General features: G+C 32.7%; 1 protein-coding gene across 1 annotated transcript in view; it reads right to left on the bottom strand.

The window, feature by feature from the left end:
• Positions 1-517: 517 nt before the first annotated feature.
• Positions 518-24,032, bottom strand: part of LOC111063925 (spondin-2) — a 453,563-nt gene continuing 430,048 nt past the window's right edge. The window contains exons 3-7 of the mRNA XM_039427435.1: positions 22,623-22,727; positions 15,421-15,600; positions 10,842-11,029; positions 7,989-8,152; positions 518-2,940 (exon numbers count right to left, since the gene is read on the bottom strand). Coding sequence (XP_039283369.1) covers positions 2,738-2,940; positions 7,989-8,152; positions 10,842-11,029; positions 15,421-15,600; positions 22,623-22,727 — 840 coding nt within the window. The 3' untranslated portion in view covers positions 518-2,737. The remainder of the gene's footprint in view (positions 2,941-7,988; positions 8,153-10,841; positions 11,030-15,420; positions 15,601-22,622; positions 22,728-24,032) is intronic.

Genomic DNA, 24,032 nt, shown 5'->3' with positions numbered 1-24,032 from the left:
TCTTGATTTATAGGGTTATTTTCCGATGATGATGTCTTGATTTATTATGAACTGCGATGTATACACATAGGTACTATTTTTCACTTAAACACCTACATGCAGTCATTAATTGAAATGTAAGTAAAGGAGCTTTCAGACTGGTGCGCTTTCGAGTTCCAATAATTCATCAACTATTGTAAATTAATGACTGCATTGCTAGTGAAAAATCCCTACTTTTAGAAATGATCAATGGTTCATAAAAATTCCAATTTCTTACTTTCTGGCAGGATAGAATATCATATAAATCATTCTTCTAGTCTTTGTTTATATTCGTACCTTCAGAACTGATTCTCAATTTATAAATTTTAACAATTTAAAATAATAAGCAGACCAACAGGGTTTCTACTGAGAGACTCTGGACGATAGATCATAGAGGAATAACCAGCCACTACAAGATTATTATAAAGTATTATTCACCCTCTCATCGATTTTTTCCAAGTCGGTTTTTATGATGGTAAAAAATAATCGAACTCAATAATTAAAAATACATTTATTACTTCACACTAAATTGATAATACACGTTTATTATTTTGTTAATACTAAGTTTTATTAGAAAATTTACAATTCCAATTTAAAAAACTTTTAAACTACAACAGGTTCATCCCATAGTTTTCATTTGAATCCTGCTAGTTTAATACATCAAAAAGAGTTTCTCAATTTATCGATGAATGCAACTTTCATCCAAAAACATTTTTCCCATGCATAAAAATATGCTGGCTCACATAAGCTAATGATTCCACAATAATGAACTATTGATCTGCCGATGATGATACGGTAGTAATAATAATAATAATAATAGTAAGTATTATTATTATTATAAAATTCTAACTATATTATGAGCTTTCAAAAACTTAGAAATTATGTCAATCGAAACTATACTAATGTTTGATGGATGGCTGGAATAATGGTTCAACTTTTTACATGACATGGATTTTTGCACTATTCACTTTCACAATTTTTTTTCAAAATACATTCATACAGTACATATAGTTTCATATACAACAGGCAGTTTTGATACAATCACAAATTTTCTTGCATTCATTTTTATTCACATGAGCCTGTAGAGATTTTTGTCAATGCGCAAAAATACTCACTAGACTTCCATTTACAAAAATAATGGTAATGAATTAATCAACAAATGATTAATGATGTGTAAAAATTTTCTATTCACGCCTCATTTTCTGGTTACTAGTTGATAAATCTCATCAATAAAATTTGTGATTAACTCACACATCACATGAATATTTCTTATAAATTGTGATACATGTGAAGGAAAAATATAATTGTACTTTCACTGTACAGACGTACGGTATAGCCTATATTCCACTTCTCTCATTATAAAAAAGTTTTACTCGGATGACTATTTGAACGATTATTTAACTAAAATGAATAGAATAGTAGTGAGTTATTGCTTAAAATTAAAAATGCAATTCCGTAGGATGAACCAATTCATTCAAGTGCCTTCATTTTCATAATTCTGCAAGTTTTTATTAATAAAACCCAATAACAATATACTATTCAAGAAAAAATGGTAGCTCTGCTCAACGCAGTATGTATTAGAGCAGCTTGAATATTATATACTAATTGACTGAACCCTCCCATTCCAAGATTCCCATTCCTATTCTCACCATTATTTTAATCAAGTATTTACAGACAAGATTAAGAAAAAAATATTACATCAGTTCAAAAGATAAACGAATAACATACGGAAATATTGATTTAAATTGATAAAAATTATTGTTGAGATTTATGAGATTAATAAGACTTCATTGACATCACAATATGCATTTTGAAGCGCTTGAGAGTCTTTATTATGTTATGGCCAAGGTCATGACAATTTGAAGAAAACTAAAATGAGTACGTATAGTCACGTATAAAGGTCGGTAGTCACTTTGCTAAGTGTCTATCCTTTAAGCTAGATTGCCACTAATTCATCGGTCAGTGAAAGTGACCGGTAAAATAAAAATATTATTCTCATAGGTTCTAATCGGACAATATTCATACTCGCTCGCACGTGCTGAGTGGGAATAGTCCAATTAGAAATCGTGGTAATTATATTTCAACTTGCCCATCACTTTCACTGATACTGATGTGCGGGAATCGAGTGTCATTCGTAAGTGCGATACTTCAAATGTGCGAGTATTTCAAATTTTCGTTTTTTGTGCTAATTATCCAAAATTATCAACACATTTCAAATAATTTCATTTATCAATACAATTACAGAGCATTTACCAATGAGTAGGAGAAACCAACAGTCTCAGCCGAAAACTGCTCTTCTCCCAAATGTTGTAAACAGTAACATTTCCAAAAGATATAGGTTACATTTCACTTTCAAGAATATCAAGTTCAATTTTCTGTTCAATAAATATTTACATATTGCCATTTAAAAGCAAATCCTAACATTCCCTCTAAAACTTAATTGAAAAGAACCATTTTGGTACGATATTGTTCATACACTAGACAAATTGAAATATCGCAGTGTTGAGGCACTCCCGAATCCAGATTATTTTAATTCGTTACTCCGTTCAAAAGGGTCAGTACATTCATTTTATGGGGTTGTTTGCATTGTATTGGTTTGGCTAGTGGGTCAGACTTGAAAAAAAAACAAATCTATCGGGTAGAGATGACAACTGCTGACCGTGGAGCAAATACTGTCGGTTTGATTGGAATGAGCTGCGACTGCACTGCACTGCGCTGATTACCAGGTGAAGTAGGAGTCGGTGGGGCAATCTTGGCCGGCACCACACCACTTGGTCTGCATGAGGGGCGGACACGGTTTGCCGCTACGGCGCGCGTGTCGCTCGACCGTTCGCTGTCGCGTCATCTCGCCCACGCCACACGACGCGCTACACGCGCCCCACGCTCCCCATTCACTCACCTTGCAGTCGCGGCCGCCGCCTTCTAAACAAATACAAACCAAAAACATTATATTTGTTAATTAACTTCAATGCATTGTGTATCATTGAATTAATAGGCTATTATTATTATTATAAAGAAGAGCATAAGGCTTATAGTCCAGTCAATATAGACATAAAAAAGGGGATGTGCTTGCAATTTATATTGTAGTTCTGATTTTTTAATATATTATTTGGGTACATAGGAGAAGTCCAAAACCAATTTCTTCATGCAAAATTTCCTTGTGCTAGATACAGGGTGACCCAAAAACCAATTTCTTCATGCAAAATTTCCTTGTGCTAGATACAGGGTGACCCAAAAACCTCGTATTTTCGGCTCAATTTTCAGTTTTCAGCTATTTCTGCCGAATATTGTGATCGGACAGAAACATTTGCTCTCACCTTTTTCTTAGATTATAAAATTCTGAATAAAATGAGATCATTTGGAAATGTCTATCTCCAATGAGTACTGAATTATGATTTTACAAAAATGAGTGAAATTTGAAGAAAAAAAAAACAATTTTGATGAATTTGAGTATTTAATTAACGATATCTTCCGATTGTTAAGATGTATAATTCAAAATCCCTCTGAGCGTATTTTTGTGCTCTACAATCTGAGATCAGGTAGAGCGCTCTATCTCATATATAGATTTCCAGGTACACCTGACAACAATGCTCCTTGTATTGTGAAAAACATCTAATTTTCAGCTTCAACCATCATCACCAACTAAATTGTCGTCACATTGATATTTCGCACAATGATATATGTTCATGAGATTATGTTACATGAGAATCACCCGTTAGAAACACTTCATTTTTTCCAGTATTTCCTAGTGGAGAGGCGCACTTAAGGATACCTCAAGGATCAATATTTCAAACACTTATAACTTTTGACACAATGCTCAGATTTAATCGTACTACACTTCATTCTTCTCTGCTCGTCTATGCGGTCCAAAATCATGCATCATAAGTCAAATTCGATCGAAAAATAGAAAATTTATTGTTGAGTGTACTTAAGCCCATATACCAATACACAAAAAAGTCAATTTCTATATTCAAAGCTATGTATCTCGGTAACCCCTTATCATAAAAATCATTACTTGATCTTGAAATGTTCAATAGAATTTTCTCTTTCATCTGTTGTAAACTGTTCATGAAAAGAACAGTATACAACAGTTCGTAAAGTGAAATTTGATTGTTGAAAAAAATCCAGAAATTATAGATATTTTTATAGTATTAACGGTTTTGGCAGTCCTATGATAGGTAAAAGTGATTCAAGATGGATTTTAGGCAACTGAGCTCGTAGAGGATGGGTTTATCTACAATTTGTAATCAATCGTGAGTTTCTATGATGTATCAGACTCGTTTTAGAAACTCTTGATCAATAGTAAAATCACGAAAAAAATTTAAAAACTGAAATTGCCATTTTTATAATCTTCTATTACTTTCTATATTGTATTGGAATCGAAAGTATTATTTATTGGAGTGGGTAGAGGGGGAAAATTTTCACATCCTCACTAGATTTGGAAATTTTATCAGAAGTATTTCACAAGACATGCAACGTTGAATATAGAAATTGGCCATTTTTTGTGTACTGGAATAAAGGCGTAAGTACACTCAACAATAAATTTTCGATTTTTTGACCGAATTTGACTTATGATGCATGATATTGAACCGCCTTGACGAGCCGAATAGAATGAAGTGTAGTATGATTAAATCCGAGCATTGTGTCAAAAGTTATAAGTGTTTGAAATGTTAATCCTTGAGGTGTCCTTAAGCGCGCTTCTCCACTAGGAAATACTGAAATGAAGTGCATCTAACGGGTGATTCTCATAGAACATGATCTCATAAACTCATATCATTGTGCGAAATATCAATGTGAGGACAATGTAGTTGGTGATGATGGTTGAAGCTGGAAATTAGATGTTTTTCACAATACAAGGAGCATTGTTGTCAGGTGTACCTGGAAATCTATATGAGATAGAGCGCTTTACCTGATCTTACATTATAGAGCACAAAAATACGCTCAGAGGGATTTTGAATTGTGCATCTAAATGGTAAAAATCGAAAGATATTGATGATCAAAAACTTAACTTAACAAAATTGATTTTTGCTTCAAATTTCACTCATTTTTGAAAAATCATAACTCAGTACTCATTGAAGATAGACAGTTCCGAATGATCTCATTTTATTCAGAATTTTATTATGTAAAAAAAGGTGAGAGCAAATGTTTCTGTCATGATTACAATATTCGGCAGAAATAGCTGAAAACTGGAAATTGAGCCGAAAATACGAGGTTTTTGGGCCACTCTGTATCTTGGTAGGAATGGTTTTGGACTTCTCTTATGTAACCAAATAATAATATATTAAAAAATCAGAACTACATTATAAATTGAATGCACCAATGTATATAGTGACTGGAATATTATACATGTAAAGCCGGCTCCAGAGGCTTAAAACAGGCTTAAAGCCCAAAACTGTTCCTTTCCAAAATTTAGATAGAAATTGTCCAAAAATAGGTTATGTTTACACTTAATGTTTCTTGTCCAATTTTGAGTTTAAAATATCTATAAACTCGGAATTTAGAATTCAGAAAAGTTGCTGAAAACCAAATTAAATAAGAATACTTCACTGAATCATCACTGATAACTGAAAAATACTTTATTAATAATTGACCGAGCGAAGTGAGGTCTAAGATTCAAGTCGACGGTTTGGCATTTCTCTTAATGTTTGAATGTTTAATGTTTATATGTTGTGCATTTACGGCGAAACGCGGTAATAGATTCTCATGAAATTTGACAGGTATGCTCCTTTTTTAATTGCGCGTCGACGTATATACATTTAAACATCCAAACATTTAAACATTAAGAGAAATACCAAACCGTCGACTAGAATCTTAGACCTCACTTCGCTCGATCAAAAATTTCTAACTAGTAGTTCTGTGAACAGTAGACCTCAGGCAGTATTCACATACTCAAGTACCTGATTGAAATTATAGACCTTATGGAAATACAGCAATAGACTGGCTTCTCCACACATCTGTGTAATCACTTGTCAGCTGATTTATGATAAATAATTCTATAGTCTGATTTTTACTCTAATATTGGCGTATGAAGGAGGCTCCTTTTTCCTTTTATATTATCCTTGAAATGCAAAATTTCCAAAAAACCTTGTATATACGTCGACGCGCAATTAAAAAAGGAGCATATCTGTCAAATTTCATGAGAATCTATTACCGCGTTTCGCCGTAAATGCGCAACATATAAACATTTAAACATTAAGAGAAATGCCAAACCGTCGACTTGAATCTTAGACCTCACTTCGCTCGGTCAATAATTTCAATCAGGTACTTGAGGATGTGAATACTGCGTGAGGTCTACTGTTCACAGAACTACTAGTTAAACTTGAAAAGAAACTAAAACTTACTATGTGTGTAGATGTGTGCTCGTTAATAGGCAATAGCAAGACGAATAGTTCGCCAAACGCCGAACATTACCTGCTTGCCGAATGACACTATATATATATATATATATATATATATATATATATATATATATATATATATATATATATATATATATCTGGAGCCGGCTTAAGGAAATACACGAATGACGCATCATCACGTCTGAACTACTGAACTGATTGAGTTGAAATTATGCATATAGATTTTTTTGCGGATGATGCCCACATGAGCTTTTTTGTTTGTGCGTGGGTATCGGGAAGTGTGAGGGTGATTTGTGAGATGATCATGTCCATGCATATTCGATGGGACTCGGCGGGATTTGAACCGGCGACCAGGTAGCACTAGCTAACTGAAGGTGCAACGCCTTGAGTCGACTCGGCTATCCTGGCCGGCATTTTCATGTTCCAACTTTTAATTTACCAAAAATAGTTATAAGCCTATTTTTATTTTGTTATCGAATATATCAATTTTAATAATTAGAACAAATCTATTCAAAGTTTACGTAAGATAAAAGCCCAATCAAATCGTTTTTCTATTGTACAATCACATTATCATACCATATAGATATCATATTGCGTTAAATTCAATCAATTTGTACTTTAAAATGACCCTTGCGTTTACCTAATAGTTAATGAATACAATAAAAAATCTGTGATTAAAAGTTTGATTTTTTTTAGGCTATTCTAAATTATCATCACTTTCTAGCTAAATTAGCCTTATACATAGAAGACCCACGTTATAATAGCAGTATTTGATCGTCATTGATGTTGCTATCCTTGTCTATCATATACTCGTATGCTCGTATCAACAACGTATCTATTCAACGGTATGTAGCCTAAAATTTCTTTGTGTTTGTGAATATTTTCGTTAGGCTATGAATACTTAAATCAATCAATTTAATTTAAAGTTGAGTTCGCAATTTTAAAATGAATGACACCATATCGTCATGGAATAATAATGATGCACTTCTTCTTTGTTCCATGTTTGGTGTGAATTTGAATTTATGGACTATAACCAACATATTTGGACTATTGATTATGAAGGAAAAAATAAAGACGAAGGATGCTTTGGACAATTGCCTGTGTTTCTTTCATTATTTGCTGATGAAACATTTCGATGATGATGAGTTCGAACTCAACCTATAAAATTGTCAATTTTATAGATTATGAATAGTCCTAATTTTATATGTAATAAGTGTCCTAGAAGCCAGTCCTTGATCGCGATTGGGCGATTACATCAGATATGTTTAACATTTTTGTGGATACGTCATTTTATGATTGTATTTTGGTGAATTTTTTGCTGGTACAGTATCTGTTTTTCTATATTATTTTTATGTAAAATTGGTGTTGTACCGTTGGAAGTTGAATGAATAAATAAATAAATTGATTGAAGTTGAAATATTTTGATGGAGAGAGACTCTATAGTGCCTGATTTAGAGAAATAGCAATCAATGCAATAGAGGAAATATAGCATATTTTTGTTAAAATTTCTCTATACCAATACTACTGTATTAAGCCCTATACTAACTATTTCACTCCCAATCATTTTATAATTTTGTGATGTTATTGATGAATAAATGAATAAATACTAACTGAATTTTCTTAGCGGCTTCTTGATTTTTGTTTTGAGCTTTTGCGGTTCCTGATTGTGGTAGGTTTCCACAATTGAGTTGAGAATGGCGTCCTTGTCACCTCTGGCCACCATCGCAGGAACCGCCATTGAAGGCCGAGCTGCAACCAATGTGCTTGCAGTCGAACTGAAAAACATAAAAAATGATTATTATTAAAAGAAAATTAAAATTGAATGTTGTAAATCACCCGAAGACTTCTGCTACTGCAAATATTGACAACAGGGTAAACAGCTAGATGTTCAATTAATTAGCATTTGAATAAATGCAATATCTCAGTAATTTCCATCCATCAGAAATAAATTATTTTCATCACTTATCATTCATTTCAAATTCAATTCCTCGTTGAATTAATTCGTTATAATTCAAAATATCACTTCTAGAAAATACTTGTATTTTGTTTAGAAGGCCAGTTCACCTATATTGTCTAGAGTTGAAAGTGTAGATAACACTTGAGCCGAACAAGAAATCTCGAAATTAAAACTCAGACTCTTAATCAATGCATCTTACCTGTTAAATTGTATTCAAATTGTTTTGTCTTGGTTCACTTTTGGTTGTCTATTGGCATTGCTTATAACGAACGGTTCCGTTTACCTGCCAAACATTTTATTCAGCCATTTTTCAAATTAGAATGTTGATAGATTTACTGTAATTCTATTGATTCCTTGAGTCTCAATTTTTTATTTCTTGATCTATGCTAGAGTTATCTAAGTTTATAGGTAGTTCCAATTCCAGACAACGGATTATCAGGTCAAAAAAATAATTTATAATGACATTTACAAAGTAGAAGGAAATCTGTGAACTAAGATATTTTTTAGTTTAGTTGTGACTTTGAATCATAAGAATATAAATGTGCCAATTTTCCAATGTAATAATGCCAGTGTTCTATCCTTGTGTATTGATAGGAAAACTATCATCAAAAAATGTTTATCGAATCAAACTAAACTTCAATCCAAACTTTCGTTAATAACATATTTTATGTCATTCGAAGAGTTTTTTTTGTATTCCACCAGAAACCAGGAGCAAAATATGATGACAAAATTCGATTTTAACACTCTTTGGACGGCTCAATTTATTGTGGTATCACATGCAGAAGAATTGATTCCTGAGGGAGAGATAGACCTACACACCCTTAGCGTTTGCATCCATCAAGTGTTATAAACTGCCTTGATGGAATACTAAATGAATTCCGTTCTATTTTATATACGGTACTTCTGGAAACGACTTTTATGGTTCCTGAGTTATGAATATCTTGGATATTGGCTGGCTGTAAAAGCCAACACTTTCGAATAAATAGATAGGTGGCATGCATATTATTTACAGTCATCAAATTTAAGAGGGGATACCGTACCAATGATGCATTCTAGTTTAGTATACTGTTTATGGCTACTTGTGACCTATATTTCCCCATAAGCATGGTCATGAACATAATCCATGTACTGTGCTTTCAGATTATTTACATCCATGTTTTCCATTTTTGAACAGTTTAACTCATTGAATCCAATAACAATCTCACAGCAGTAAATAGAATTATTCTGTTTTATCGTGAGCATGACTGGTGCATCAAAAGTTCACATTCTACAAGATTATTTTTATTTGTTATTGTTCACCAATTCCAAATAAACTTCAACATCCAATATCAATCAACTGCATTTTGGAATAGGATTCTCGAGCTATTTTATTACAGAACTGTATGCAATCCATTTCCGAACAAACTTTACGATTAGCTTCAGTATTTAGGTATTAATCCCAGTTATAGTAATAAAATTCCATGCTCTCTCTCAGTGCAGAAAGCGAAGTTTTCTTACTATTTTCATTTTAGACTAAAACGCTTCTAGTATGAATCGCTTCGTTAGAAAAGTTTTACAACAATCTATGTTTTGTGATTATAAATGGAAGTTTTTTGATGGATTTGGAAAATTCAAAAATACAGTATGATGGTTTTCGAGAATGGAAGTTTTTTGATGGATTTGGAAAATTCAAAAATACAGTATGATGGTTTTCGAGAATAATTAATTAAGAAATCAAACTGCTTGCAACTTTATTTATTTGTCCTAATTGTTTCAAAAAAATTCAAAGAAGCTATAAAATTTCATGTTCAAATGAGATAATTTTTATTTTAATTTTGAAGATATAATTTATTGATGAAGTATTAATACATGACGCTCTAATGCCATGTTCCCATATTTTTGCGCGTACCGTACCGTTGTTAAAATTCCAAAACATTTCTCAAACCTGCTTACTGCTTTAGTTTCTTGATTCAAATGAATCTATAAATTAATTATTTCCAAACATAATGGTCATTTTAAGGAAGATGTCCTGCGATTTTCCTTGAACGACAAAAATTCACTTAAAATTGAGTAATCTATTCAATTTATCTGCACCATTTTGATGAGTAGTTGATTTGAATAAATCGATAAATATTTATTTGAAGCAACGAAAATACTTCAACATATCATAGAAGGTTAATGAAAAATCTAAAATTCTATTTCCTCGTTCAGAGAATCTTATTTTTATCTGTAGTGTCTCATAATTTGCAACACCTTGAAATTTTGTGCTAAAATAAATATGTTGCTAGTTTTTTAGTTTTTTTGTTGCTTGCTTTAGTAGTCCAAGCATTTTGTATCCTCCCTTCTGACTTTATTGCCTAGGAAGCTGTAACTTAGCTTCAGTAGTCGAACCTATTCTGGAGAACGGTACTTTTTTTGTGAGTAAAGATTGATTTAAGAAAGATATCTGATATATCGAGGAAAGTTTAAGAGGTTCCTATTATTAAGAGGTTTTAATATTTGTTGTCAAAATTGATGTTGTCAGATACTTTGTGAGTGTGCGGTGTTGTTGTTGCAGCCGCATCTCCTGTTCGCGTCTCTCGGCTTCCATTTGGATTTGTATGTCGTTGTCCAGGTTGTTTTGTCCAATCGTGTTCTTCTGGTCGAGTCGCATCAGATCATATCGCTTGTCGTCTTCGTCGTGGTGGAAAATCTCGCTCAGCTCGTATTCTTTCCACTGTAACATGAATTTACAAAATAAGCTTAACATTCACTTGCTAGACACTATGAAACTCATGTATTAAAGCTATTCACTGATAAGGGTCGTTTGCTGGTTTCAAAGTATTGCCTAATTTATTTTTTCCGCAGTAGAAAAATACATAAAGTAGAAGTAAGAACAAATACGATACCTATTATTATATAACATTCACATTTATTTATCAATATTTTATAATAATTATATATTCAAGTGTGCCCACACAGGGTAGCCTATAGGGAACACATGAATTAGAAATTAGGGAACAATATCGTATTTGTTTTTTGGGATGTATTTTTTTTTAATAAAGAACCTACTGAATAAACTTTCTAATATTCAAGCATTGTAAGTGGAAAAAGAGTGGTTTCTGTCTTGTTAAATTTAAAAGTATGAGATTTCAGGGGTGTTTCACTATAATGTTAAAAAAACACATGAAATTCTGTATTATAATAGTATAGTAAATTTCTAAGATAATTCCAGTCTTATTTGGAGTCAATGAAAAAATTCTCAATCTTCTCATTGTTGATAATTTTACGATAGGTACTAAATTTTGGAGTCAACCTCAATCGAATCAATTAAACTTCCATTCTTTCTCTTTGACATAGGCGTGAATTATTTTCGAACATATATTTTCCGCATTTCAATACGGAAATGAATACAGAGTTTATTCAATTACGAGTGGGAATTACAATTTCATGAGAATTCTATAAAAATGGAAAATTATATTCCATGAGAATATTCAAACCAAACATTGTCCAACCATATCACTTTATTGATGTAAAAATTAGCTTTTCATCAGAGATACGCCAATTTACAGAGATGAACAATTTAAGTACCTATAGCTACACAATGAACGATCTGCGATCATATAGGTTTCTATATCTATATCTTAGATCGCTTCTGTGTTGTCGGGCCCTGAAAGTATTTAATAATGGACGAGATAGTCTTCCCTTTGATGGAAAATGACTCCATAAAGGAAAAATTCTTCTGTGAGAATTTAATAGGAGTATTTCCCATTCCTTTCAATGTAAAAAAATGTCTTGACCCTCAACTCCATGAAAGTTTAAGAATCATAAGATACGGTCGAATAGCAGAAGAGGCAATAGTGATAATTTTATTTATTTGTAAAGTTTTGTCGATTTGTAGCAAAAGATGAGCACAATGTTCAATGAGCCGGCTGGCCTGAACCTGAAGAGGTTCCTTATTCGAAAAGTTTACTGAGAGTAGAGTGAACTTTTACTATCAGGAATTCGAATGAGCGCCAAATATTTGAAAGTTGATGCAAACTCTTATCCGATCAACAGCGCTGCCAAACTTGCAAGTTAATTTCTAAGGACTTCACGCGCCCAACTTCAGGGCTTTTTTGTTTTCAAAAGTTGGCAAGAGACATCCATTCTGAGATTCTATCTCAAGCCCGAAGGCTCTTTAATTAGTTGACGATCTGAATATTTCATATTAAACACTGTTAGAGCACTTTGCGTACTGCCTCCGGTTCCGGTCTCTACTGACAGCTAATTTTAAGCTACTTTACCAGAAAAATATCAGCAAATTTATCATAGATGAGACTTCACTTCATCTTCCATGAACCGATGCAAATTAAATAATAAATAATTCTCTTCCAATAATTTTAATGATTAGAATCCATTGTTCATGAACACATATTTATTACTCATTTTATGAAACTTCAGCTAAAAGATGGGGTACAGAATCCATTAGCTCAGTAATTAAAATGTATTATTATTCTCATATTCATATTACCTTTACTTGGGATAATCGGCTATCACACATTCAATTCTATATTCAAATTGAAGATTGATAGAATGGTGTTTGAGACCCATCAACAACTCCTTGGAAAACACATGATCAGATTGCGACGCCCATATCCAAATAATTTTCGAGAAATCAGTTTACACCCAATAGCACCATCTTCCTCAACTCCAATGAACCATATTTAATGCAGTCAAAGAATTTTCTCATCTCTCTCGAATGCTTTGACCTTGTCCTCTAGGTTAAACTTATTAATTTGTTTTACAAATCAATGCATTCGTTTCAACAAGTTCTGTAGCTTCTTATTAAGAGCTTTTCCCTTACATTTCTCTTCTCTCATTATATTTCAATTCCTCAGTCTATTCCTCTGCTCTTTATACTTTTATTTTCTCCCTACCGATTCAGATTATCTCTTCGTGCATATTTTTCTATCATCCTTTTCTCTCTTTCCGTTCCAAAAACTTCTTTTATGTATCTTTCTTCAGACTCTCTCTCCCCATTTTCAGTATACACTAGTATCGTTTCCTCCTTACTACCCTACTTCCTTACTATCTTACCCTTTCAAGCGTTTTTCTTCCACACCAACTTGAACCCTTCATTACACTCTCATTTCCCCTCGATTCCTGACGGGTGAAGCCTCAATGAATAAAGCATGCCACCAATACTCATCACATTTCAGGGTGGCTAGAATTTTGCAACCGTGGAAAAAGTTGGGCAATTTTCATGAAATAACACGGTCTACTAGGCAGCTGCATTCCCCCCCCCCCTCGGGGAAGTGGAGAGTTTTGGGCCTTTTTGTCAGTGCACTGTCAGAATGACTGACAGTCCGGTAGGCAAAGTAATTTGAAAGTGGATCAGGGTAGCTCACTTTTCAGTCAAAGTCTCCCTCCCTTCCAACAATTTCAAACTTCTATTAACCTTCAGATTATCTACTCTCAATGATCCGTAACCGCAATCTTCCCGCTCTCCCTCACTTCATCAATCCCTTGTCTTCTTATACTGCTCTTCAGTCTATCCACTCTTCTGCCAAACGCAATCAATCTTACAGATGACAGACTCGTCCAAAGTTCCTTGGGCACAACAAACAAGCTATGTAGGCTTTGTTGCTACTTTAATTTGAAAAATATTAATGGAAAATTAACAAATTTTTACATTAGCTTTGTATTGTTGATCGTGGTGCACAACCGATAGTAACCCAAATTCATCATTCTTCATTCTATTTCCACAGAATTTGTTGTCTCTAAATCAATATGTGACTGTCATCGATTCAACAAAAATTCTCATTGAATGAAATAGACTGGAGTCGATTTTTGAAAGAAGTGGAACTTTGTAATGCAATAAAATAAAACAATTTGAAAATGCTCATTCTCCCATTTATAAGTAGGACAAAACTGCGTAATTTATGTGCAGCAGGAGTATTATTGAATGTCAAATTAAATGACATGAAAAGATTATCTATTGACTTTCTCGACGAACATGATTGTCAATCATTATTTGTTGAGTTTGGACTGAGCTTATAGCCGTGAATGTTATTCAAGGACGAATTATACAAGCTAATATTTAAGGAATTCCAAGGAACCTAGAATAAATTCTTGGTTTTTTTATTTATTTCATTTATTTTTTTATTGCATCCAAACATCCGAATCAGACTGAGGATAAGTCAAAAAGAGCAACCTAAAGGAGGTTCTCAACACATATCATAATACATGGATAAAATACTGTAATTATACAATAGTCACATGAAATATTAATATATATAAAGTATATATAAAAACGCAGTTAGTCAAGAGTACCTATGTACAAGGACCTGGGAAGAATCAAAGACAAGGAACAATAATATATCACTCCTGCAGAAACTCATCCACAGAATAGTATGGCCTTTCAAGCAACAGCCTCTTTAACATTCCTCTGAATCTTCGTAAGTCCGCCATGTCTCTAATATCCTGAGGTAATCTATTATATATTTTTGGGCCCATATATTGCGGAGATTTTTCAAAGATGGCGGTTCTATGAACAGCCACTGATAGGGAGGCTGAGTGCCTTGTATTGTAACTGTGGATTTCATTATTGCGGGTGAAGCTTGGTAGGTTTTTGTGAACAAAAAACCTTTTGGTATATTGTATTCTAGGTACATTGAGTTATTCCCTATTCTAGTAACCAGCTGACTACTGATATTATTAGTTTATATTTCAATAGGCCCCTGAAAATACTTGACAATCTAATTAATGAATGGTGGAATATCGAATGCTTAGAATTAAGTTTGTTTTTGGTCCTTCAAAATTATTCCTTTAATATGTGAATATTTCCTATTTTAGTCATAATAATGTGAAATATTTCTTCTATGTTTGATTTTCAAGCATCTAAATTTGAAAATCCACTTTGTGAGAATAATTAAGGAATGAAAATTTTGTGAAGTGAACAACTACAAGACTTAACCTATTTCGGACTATGTGTAACCTTATCTAAACTTGGGAGAGGAATAGCTCAAGGTTTCTCTCCCTATTTTTGATGATGTACTTATTGTATGAATCAATAAATAATAAAGAAAGAAGAAAGAATATTCTACACCTTGGTACACAAATAATGTTCATATTTTATCAATTTACCTTGATGAATTGGAAAGTTGCGATTGGCGGTAGGCGCTTGAGGTAGGGGTAGTAGAATGAGCCGGCGGGGTGCGGGGGGTAACGGCTGGTCACCCTGTAGACGACGCCTTGTGGTTCTGTCGCCCAATTCGGGGCCGTGAACGTAAAGCCGTTGTCTGTACCAGCGTCCATTGGATCAGCCTGCAAAAGGTTGTAATAATCATTGAATACGATACTTCAATGAATAAGAAAGTAATTTCCTTTTATTTCTCGAAGATCAAAACATTTCATTTAAAATAATAACAGAATTAAAAGGAATAAATAAATGGATCTGAACAAATAAGATAAAGTACAAAAAAGCTCATTATTGGTATCCACTACTTATAAATTATACTACATCTGAAACACTGGCTATTCATATCTTTCATTCTGTCTTCCTCTTCCACTTCTTCTTATTTATATAAATTTTCTTCACTTTCACTTTAGATTCTTCATGATTATCTACTATTTAGTAACAACTGAGGCCATCAAAATAATGTGAGGCAGGGATGTGTGCTCTCACCCCTGCTATTCAACATCTACTCCAAACAGATATTGAAAGAAGCGCTAGACGACGAAGAATAAGAAGAAGGCATCTCAATAAATTGGAAGAAGTTGAGTAATGTAAGATACGCGGACGACACCATCGTGTTCGCAAGCACTGCAACGACTTATCAACAAAATAGCAAGGAATAGCAATATAATAGCAAAATAGCAAATAGTAAGGAGTATGGATTGGACATGAACACATAAAAGACCAACAGATCAACAAACAGCCAATAGAGAGAGAGAGAGAGAGAGAAAGAGAGTAACACACACCAAGTACTTAGGAACATGGAATAGAATAGGATAGAATTCTTTATTGTCATTAAACACACAGTGCAATAGACATAGTCATCAGGAAACATAAAACATATCGAGTCAAGTCAATATGGAGTCTGAACACACATCACAATAAACTTCAACAAAAAAGGAGTTCTATCATAGCCACCTCTAATACAAGGCCGCGGCCTACGATATTGCAACGTCGCAGCGTACGCCTAGAATCTAATACATGATTGGTGAAAAAGATCAGCTGGTATTTTTAAAAATCTTTTTCACCAATCATGTATTAGATTCTAGGCCTACACTGCGACGTTGCAATATCGTAGGCCGCGGCCTTGTTTTAGAGGTGGCTATGGTTCTATACATAAATAGATATAAGGTAGCCTATGAATATATTTAAACAGTGGAATAAATCATAAAAAAGAAAGGCTTTCCATACTCAAATCATGCCATTCTTGGAGTGAATATAATGGTTTGGATTTCAGGAACTTGTACATTATAGTTTTAAATTTTCTAAAACTAACATTTTTAGCATCTAATGGTAACTTATTAAATAATTTTATACTCATATAATCAAAGTTCATTTGGTTAGTCAATCTAGCCTGCGTTACCTGCAGCTGATACCTATTTCTTGTGATGTGACTATGAATATCACTTCTTTGCATTAATTTATCGAGATTACCTTTAGCAAAAAGCAAACAATTAAGAATGGATAGACACGGCACAGTGAGTATTCCTAGTCTTACAAAATGATCCCTACAAGACTTAGTGGATGGGATGCCAATCATTCTTCTTAGAGCCTTCTTTTGTCACAGTAATACATCTTTAGCACCAGGAGCATTACCCCAGATCAGAATTCCATACAACAAATGAACATGGAAAAATGCATAATAGGCATTGATGACCAAATCAAAGCTGGTACAATATTCCAACTTGCCAAGTGAATATGTCACTCTAGATAAACGTTTACAGAGGTCCATTGTATGAGTATCCCAGCTCAGCTTAGAATTCAGGTGTATGCCTAAACATTCCACATTCTTGTTCTCTCTAGCAGATTTTAAGCTAAACAGTAAGGACTCTGTTTTGTTACTATTAACACTAAACCAATACTTAGCTTTATTAACAATGAACGCTATTTTCTGGTCAAGCTTTCCTGGATCTTTATCATTTATCAGAAATGTAGTATCATCTGCGTATAATATACATTTACCCTCAGTTGCATAATCAGGAAGGTCAATATAGACCAGAAAAAGGAACGGTCCGAGGACCGAGCCCTGTGGGACCCCATTTCCAACATCAAGTAGCCCAGACTTTTTATTCCCTATTTTGGTGGTTTGCAATCTGTTACTTAAGTAAGATTTCAATAGATTGTATTCAATATCCCTCACTTCATAGTATTTTATCTTTTCAAGTAGAATAGCGTGATCCACAATATCAAACGCCTTACTTAAGTCTAGAAGTATTGCAGAAGCATCATAACCAAGCTCAAAGCACTTCAGTATATGGAAGACAAGACCTTCCACAGCTTTACCTGTAGATTTGCCACTCCTGAAACCAAACTGGGATGGTGTAAACAAGTCATTACTCTCCATGAATAAACGATAACAGTTATCAACAGAAATCGAACCACGAATTGCCAAATCCACAGCCGCCTTTTACAAAATGAGCAAACTCTTCGGAAGCCACTCTTGAAACAAAAATGAGACTTCTCAGATGTTACATCATTTCTGTTCTCGACACTCAATGAAAACACATACAAGACAATTAAAGCCTTTGAAATGCGACTTTATCGGAGAATGCTAAGGATATCATGGACTGAACATGTCCAATGAAGAGGTACTAGGAAGAATGAATGAATAAAAAGAAATTATGAACACCATCAAGATACAAAAACTGCAATATCTGGGCCACATCATGAAGAACGACTGCAGGTACATTTTACTTCAGACAATCGTCCAAGGAAAAATCGATGTAAGAAGAGGTCCTGGAAGGAGGTCCTGGATCTTGGCTCATAACCTTAGGAAGTGGACCGGAAAAACATCAGCTGATCTCTTCCGCATGGCCGTGTACAAAATAAGGCTTGCCGAGCTGGTTGCCAACATCCGACACAGATGAAGAAGAAGATGTACTATTTGATTCTAGTTTGTTGAATATTTTACAGAGATAAGTGAAGATCTATAGTTTTGTTTCTCTATGATATTTTAGTTGATCATTTGTGCATAAAGAATTTCCCTGCTAGTATTTTCTTTTTTCATTATCCATTACTGTCAAAAATAAATATGATGTTTTTGTTTTTCTTGTGATGGAGGAATAGAATGTGATTAAATTGATTCTCCCATTGTCCTCGATTTTTCCTCATGATTTCTTCATTGTGATCGGAGTTTATCATATTGGTAACTATCAAGATCTCAAAGAATAGAAGTGAAAAGAAGTATAAAAGAAAATATGAAAATGTCAAAGGGAGAATTCCAAGCTAGCAAATCCTTGAACAAACTCTCCAATAGTTTTCTAGTTCATTTGACATTCCCATCAAACTCTATCACGTCTGAAGTCTGCTGTCTCCATTTGTTGCACTGTTCTATCAGATTGTGATACAAAATTTCTCGGCAAACATTCTTGAACTGTTGACCGGTCGTATTTGTATTAGTTTAGCTGTCAAATCTCAACATAGAGATGCCAAGTATGGAAGAAAACTGAGTCTCCAGTGCTTCTGATTCGAACCCAGAGTGTGACAGAAAGATTTTGAGTATCAGTGACAGAAATCCAATAAGATTGTTTACCAGAGGCGAAAATGTCATTTCAGATTAAGAATAATACATGAATTGCTTTATTATTAAACAAAAATGAAAATTAATATTCTATCGCGAATACCTTGAAGACTTCTGCGATTGCAAATAATGTTGACAACAGGGAGAACAGCAAGAGAGGAATTCAACGAGCGCTACTATCCAACAATTATTATTCTCCCGCAAGAACAAATATTATTTGCAGTTGATATCATAACTAATTTGGACTTTCGTTCAATAATTATAATGTGGGTATCATCACACACTTTTCTTCTCCACACAGACGCTGTGAGCCCATGTGAAGAATACTAATCCTCTGTATTATTCTTACTATTTTACTATGATACATGAATGTATCATTGAAGAGACAATACATTGAATTAAATAGAATTTGGACAGTTGAAATGCCATATCTATTTCCATCACATAATAGCTTTACTTTTCTAGATAACTTCAAAAGTTGAGAGATGCAGTATAATTAAAAGCCGTGAGAGAATAATTATATTGATTCAATAATATTCTTTTATTACTGAGGATGATGCTCTTAATCAATGTCGATTTTATTACTGAGCTCAATGTCGATAATGATAGGGATGATGGTGAGAGTTCAGTGAATCCAAGGTACCTAGAATACAGGTACATATTTTATGTATTCTAGGTACATTGAGTGAACGTTTACAGTCTTGGGTGGGTTTTAAACCTCCGGATTATCGAATGTTATCATCGAACATTTATCATCAATAGCTCATCAACTTAACCCTTCAAAGTACCTTGGAAAACTATTTTGTTCTCATCGATAAGTTGTAACTCAAATCACTCAGATCTTTTTGCTTGAAAATTAAAATTCTTCGTAATCGAATATTCAGCCGCAGGAATTCCCGCTTTAAAAATCAAAGATCAAAATTCCCTGCGAAAACATAATATTAATATGATCGTGATGCTTGTTGAGCTGTAACGCTTGAATAAACTGTTGAGACGGTTAAATCTGTAGGCTGAGCTTATATGCGCGCAGACGGTCCGCGTTATTAAAAATTCTTTCCTACTTTTGGAAAGCCTCACTTCGGCATGGGGAGGGGAGGGGCAAGAGCCACAAAAGACGTCGGATTTAGTCAGTTCTGCCCTCTTCAAGTTTCGATGGCAGCAAAGATGACGGGCGTGCTCAATATTCAGAGGCACTCGGTGAAACTTCGAAGTTAGTTTGTTAACAACATTGAGTGCCATGTTGGAACGCCCCACTTGTTCAGAATGCCAATTGCAATTGAAATTGAAGAATCTGGATTTATAATATATCTACTGATTGGAATGTTACATTATTAGATTCATACATGTATACCATATTCACATGTACAAAAAAATCAAGATAGAACTTATAACATTTTTCTAATTTCAATCATTTTCTTATGTTATTAATTTTTTATAAATCTTATGTCATGAGCCTGGTAGTCTATTTCTGAACTGTGGGAGTTCTTGTCCACATATTGTAATTTGTAAACGAATTATTTTTCATAATTTGTATGGATTTTTCAAAAATTCGGAATAAATCCCAGTGATTACTTGGAATTTAAATAGGCTTTTACAGTAGCCGTTGCCCAGACAGAACGTGCAAAAACAGCTTCTATACTTTTGAGAGTGAAAATCTGTTACATGCTCAAGATGAATACAACTTTACTACGATGCTGTATGTTACCAACGTTAGTAGACAAAAGGTTGATCACTCACAGGTGTATGATTCAAAGTGGTGGGGGGAACGCCAGCGTGACGTCACGTGTAGTAAAATGTTCTAGAGTAACCACATTGAGCATACAGTTTATTCACTGTATCTTCAAATATATCGTCGTTTAATCTCCTCAAGATTGACCTAGAACTTTAAAATTATCCATACTTATAGCGAATGAATCACCGATTCTAATGATGTTGTTAAATATTTCAAGTTCATTTAACTTTTATGAATAAAATGAAGTTGAAAGTTTTTCATGAATCTAAAAACGTGACACGAAAAAGTTAATAAGCTGGAAAAGCGTTAGTAGACAATGTTATACTATTATAATTTCAGATTAACCCTTAAAAAATCTTGATAAACCAATGCATCGCAATAAACCGATAAACCGATCCCAATAAATCCGATGAATTTCATTCATTGTAAATGCACTGAACACATGCTGGTATCGAGCACATGTTCTACGAGAATCAAAAAATCTCATCCCCGAAATTCACAAGCTGATGTATAGCCAAACTACAAAATATAAACACGACCTAGAAGATGAAGAAACCTTAAGGGTTTGAAAGGGAAGGTTAGAAGGTGGGGTTTTTGCTTTTATATGGCAAAATGCTTGTATTATTCAAATGTTTTAATAATTATTGTAAAGCAGAAACAGAAAGCTTGCATGTCAGAAAATGTTTGTGTTATTTAATTTGACTATACAACACCATATGATTTTCAAGAATGCGATATTCTGCCTACTCTGTACTACAGCCTACGTCACGGCTGCAGTTCCCCCACTCCAATTGCATTTCAACGAAAATACTATAGATGAGTGACCAACCTTCTGTCTACTAACTTTGGTATGTTACAATGAAGAATATAATCCTAGCGAATTCAATCTGTGTCATGATTGTTTGCTAAATGAGAATTTCAAACAATTGATTCTAATTTCCATTTATCTTCACTAAATTCCATTGAAATTACCCTCCATTTTAATTTTTATTACTGACTTTCGTCCCTCATTCATACTCATTTAATTATAGTCATTCATACTCATTAAATTATAGATATGACTATAATTGAAAATCCTTTCTGTGTGTTCGAGTATGAATCTCTATTAGATTTAGTCTCTTGATTGGATATAGCACTTTTTGTGGTTTGGGAAGGGCCAAGCGAAGTTGCGCTAATGAGACTGGTGAATGAGCAAACTGGGGAGTTTGGATGAGCAAAACCTTGGCATCAGAACACACAGCAAGAAGACTGTTACTAGGCTCATTTAGTGCATAATTTATGGAATTTGCAGACAAGATTCCTTCCTACCACCGAGTGCTGAAGTTTTTCTGGGTGAAGAAGCGTTAAACTAGAGTCGGAAGTATTAAAAATCTAGTGGAAATTGTACGGAGCACAGCTTTTGGTTAGCTGAAGAATTTCCTTTTTTTATTCTACGGTTTCTGAGACAAATTTCATTCGAATAAGTTCTCTTATTGCTGTAGGATTCGCAAAGCAATTATTTATAATTGCAGTTGACAGTCTCTCGTTTGAGAACGGATGTAAATATATATAATAAATATATATATGTAAATAAAAAAAAAAATATATATATATATATATATATAAATATAAATTTGATTGATATTTCCAGCAATTGTTGGTTTAGCAAGGGAAATCTGAACGACACCATCAAGAATGAATATTAATATTTCCAAAATTAGTGGGCTGGTCCAAAATATTCGTCCTCTATTGAAATTGAATACCAAAATTCTTAATTGACCTGAGTTTGCAGTAATTCCAATTCAAACTCTCAAATAATTCCTAGTTTATTCTTGAATTTTCAATAGTTAATTTTGAAATTCATTTTATATTTCGCTCACCTCTATTGTTATGCTGTCCAACCAGTTCCCATCGACGCAGAGGTCGAATGAGTCGATACCTATGAACCAATCAGGCGAAGGCACCATTCTCGCCATTAACGACACCTGCAAAATAAATCAATTTATTCACCTGAATGAATCAATTCATTTTTTTCCAAAAACAAAGTATAAAAAAACTTTACAAAAAATAAAAATAGATCAAGTAGTATGATTTTTCAAAAATTCCATTCAATTATTATGTTATTCCAGTTTTAAAACGTTTTTCAAAATTCATTGTTATTCATTTAAACAGTTAATTATTATTGCTCAAAAGTTTATTGATCAGTTGCGACCTGAAAACTCTGACACCAGACCTGAGCCAGCCAGGTCACTCGATATTATTATTATTAGAAGGTTATTTAAAGTTTCTTCAAGACCATACATTTCTTTGCTTTATATTCATTTCATTGCAAATATAGTATAAACAATGCACTATCAAAAGCTTGGTACACAGTCTATAAATGCAGCTAAACAAAACTATTCGTTCAACTCAACTACCCAGTTGTTTGTACCCGAGGTTACAGCAACCAAGGTTAGATGACATCTGAATGAACCAATAGATGACATCATGAAATTAAATGAACGTAAGTAGGACGACGTACGTAAAGTACTTCTGTAATGAAGGTTTAAAACTTTTCCAAGAAAAAACATAAAAATGGTAAATAATGAAGTAGTAGAGATTGAATTTACGTGTACGTGTGAGACTTTTGTGACAAAGGTTTAAAAATTTTCCAAGAAAAACATAAAAATGGTAAACAGTCTCTCGTTTGAGAACGGATGTAAATATATATAATATATATATATATATATATATATATATATATATATATATATATATATATATATATATATATATATATATATATATATATATATATATATATATATATATATATATATATATATATATATATATATATATATATATATATATATATATATATATATATATATATATATATATATATATATATATATATATATATATATATATATATATATATATATATATATATATATATATATATATATATATATATATATATATATATATATATATATATATATATATATATATATATATATATATATATATATATATATATATATATATATATATATATATATATATATATATATATATATATATATATATATATATATATATATATATATATATATATATATATATATATATATATATATATATATATATATATATATATATATATATATATATATATATATATATATATATATATATATATATATATATATATATATATATATATATATATATATATATATATATATATATATATATATATATATATATATATATATATATATATATATATATATATATATATA

This window comes from Nilaparvata lugens, chromosome 4 (assembly GCF_014356525.2).
Source record: "Nilaparvata lugens isolate BPH chromosome 4, ASM1435652v1, whole genome shotgun sequence".
Classification (NCBI taxonomy): Eukaryota; Metazoa; Arthropoda; class Insecta; order Hemiptera; family Delphacidae; genus Nilaparvata; species Nilaparvata lugens.
Note: the sequence above shows the minus strand (reverse complement) of the source record. Positions and strands in the feature narration are given on the sequence as shown.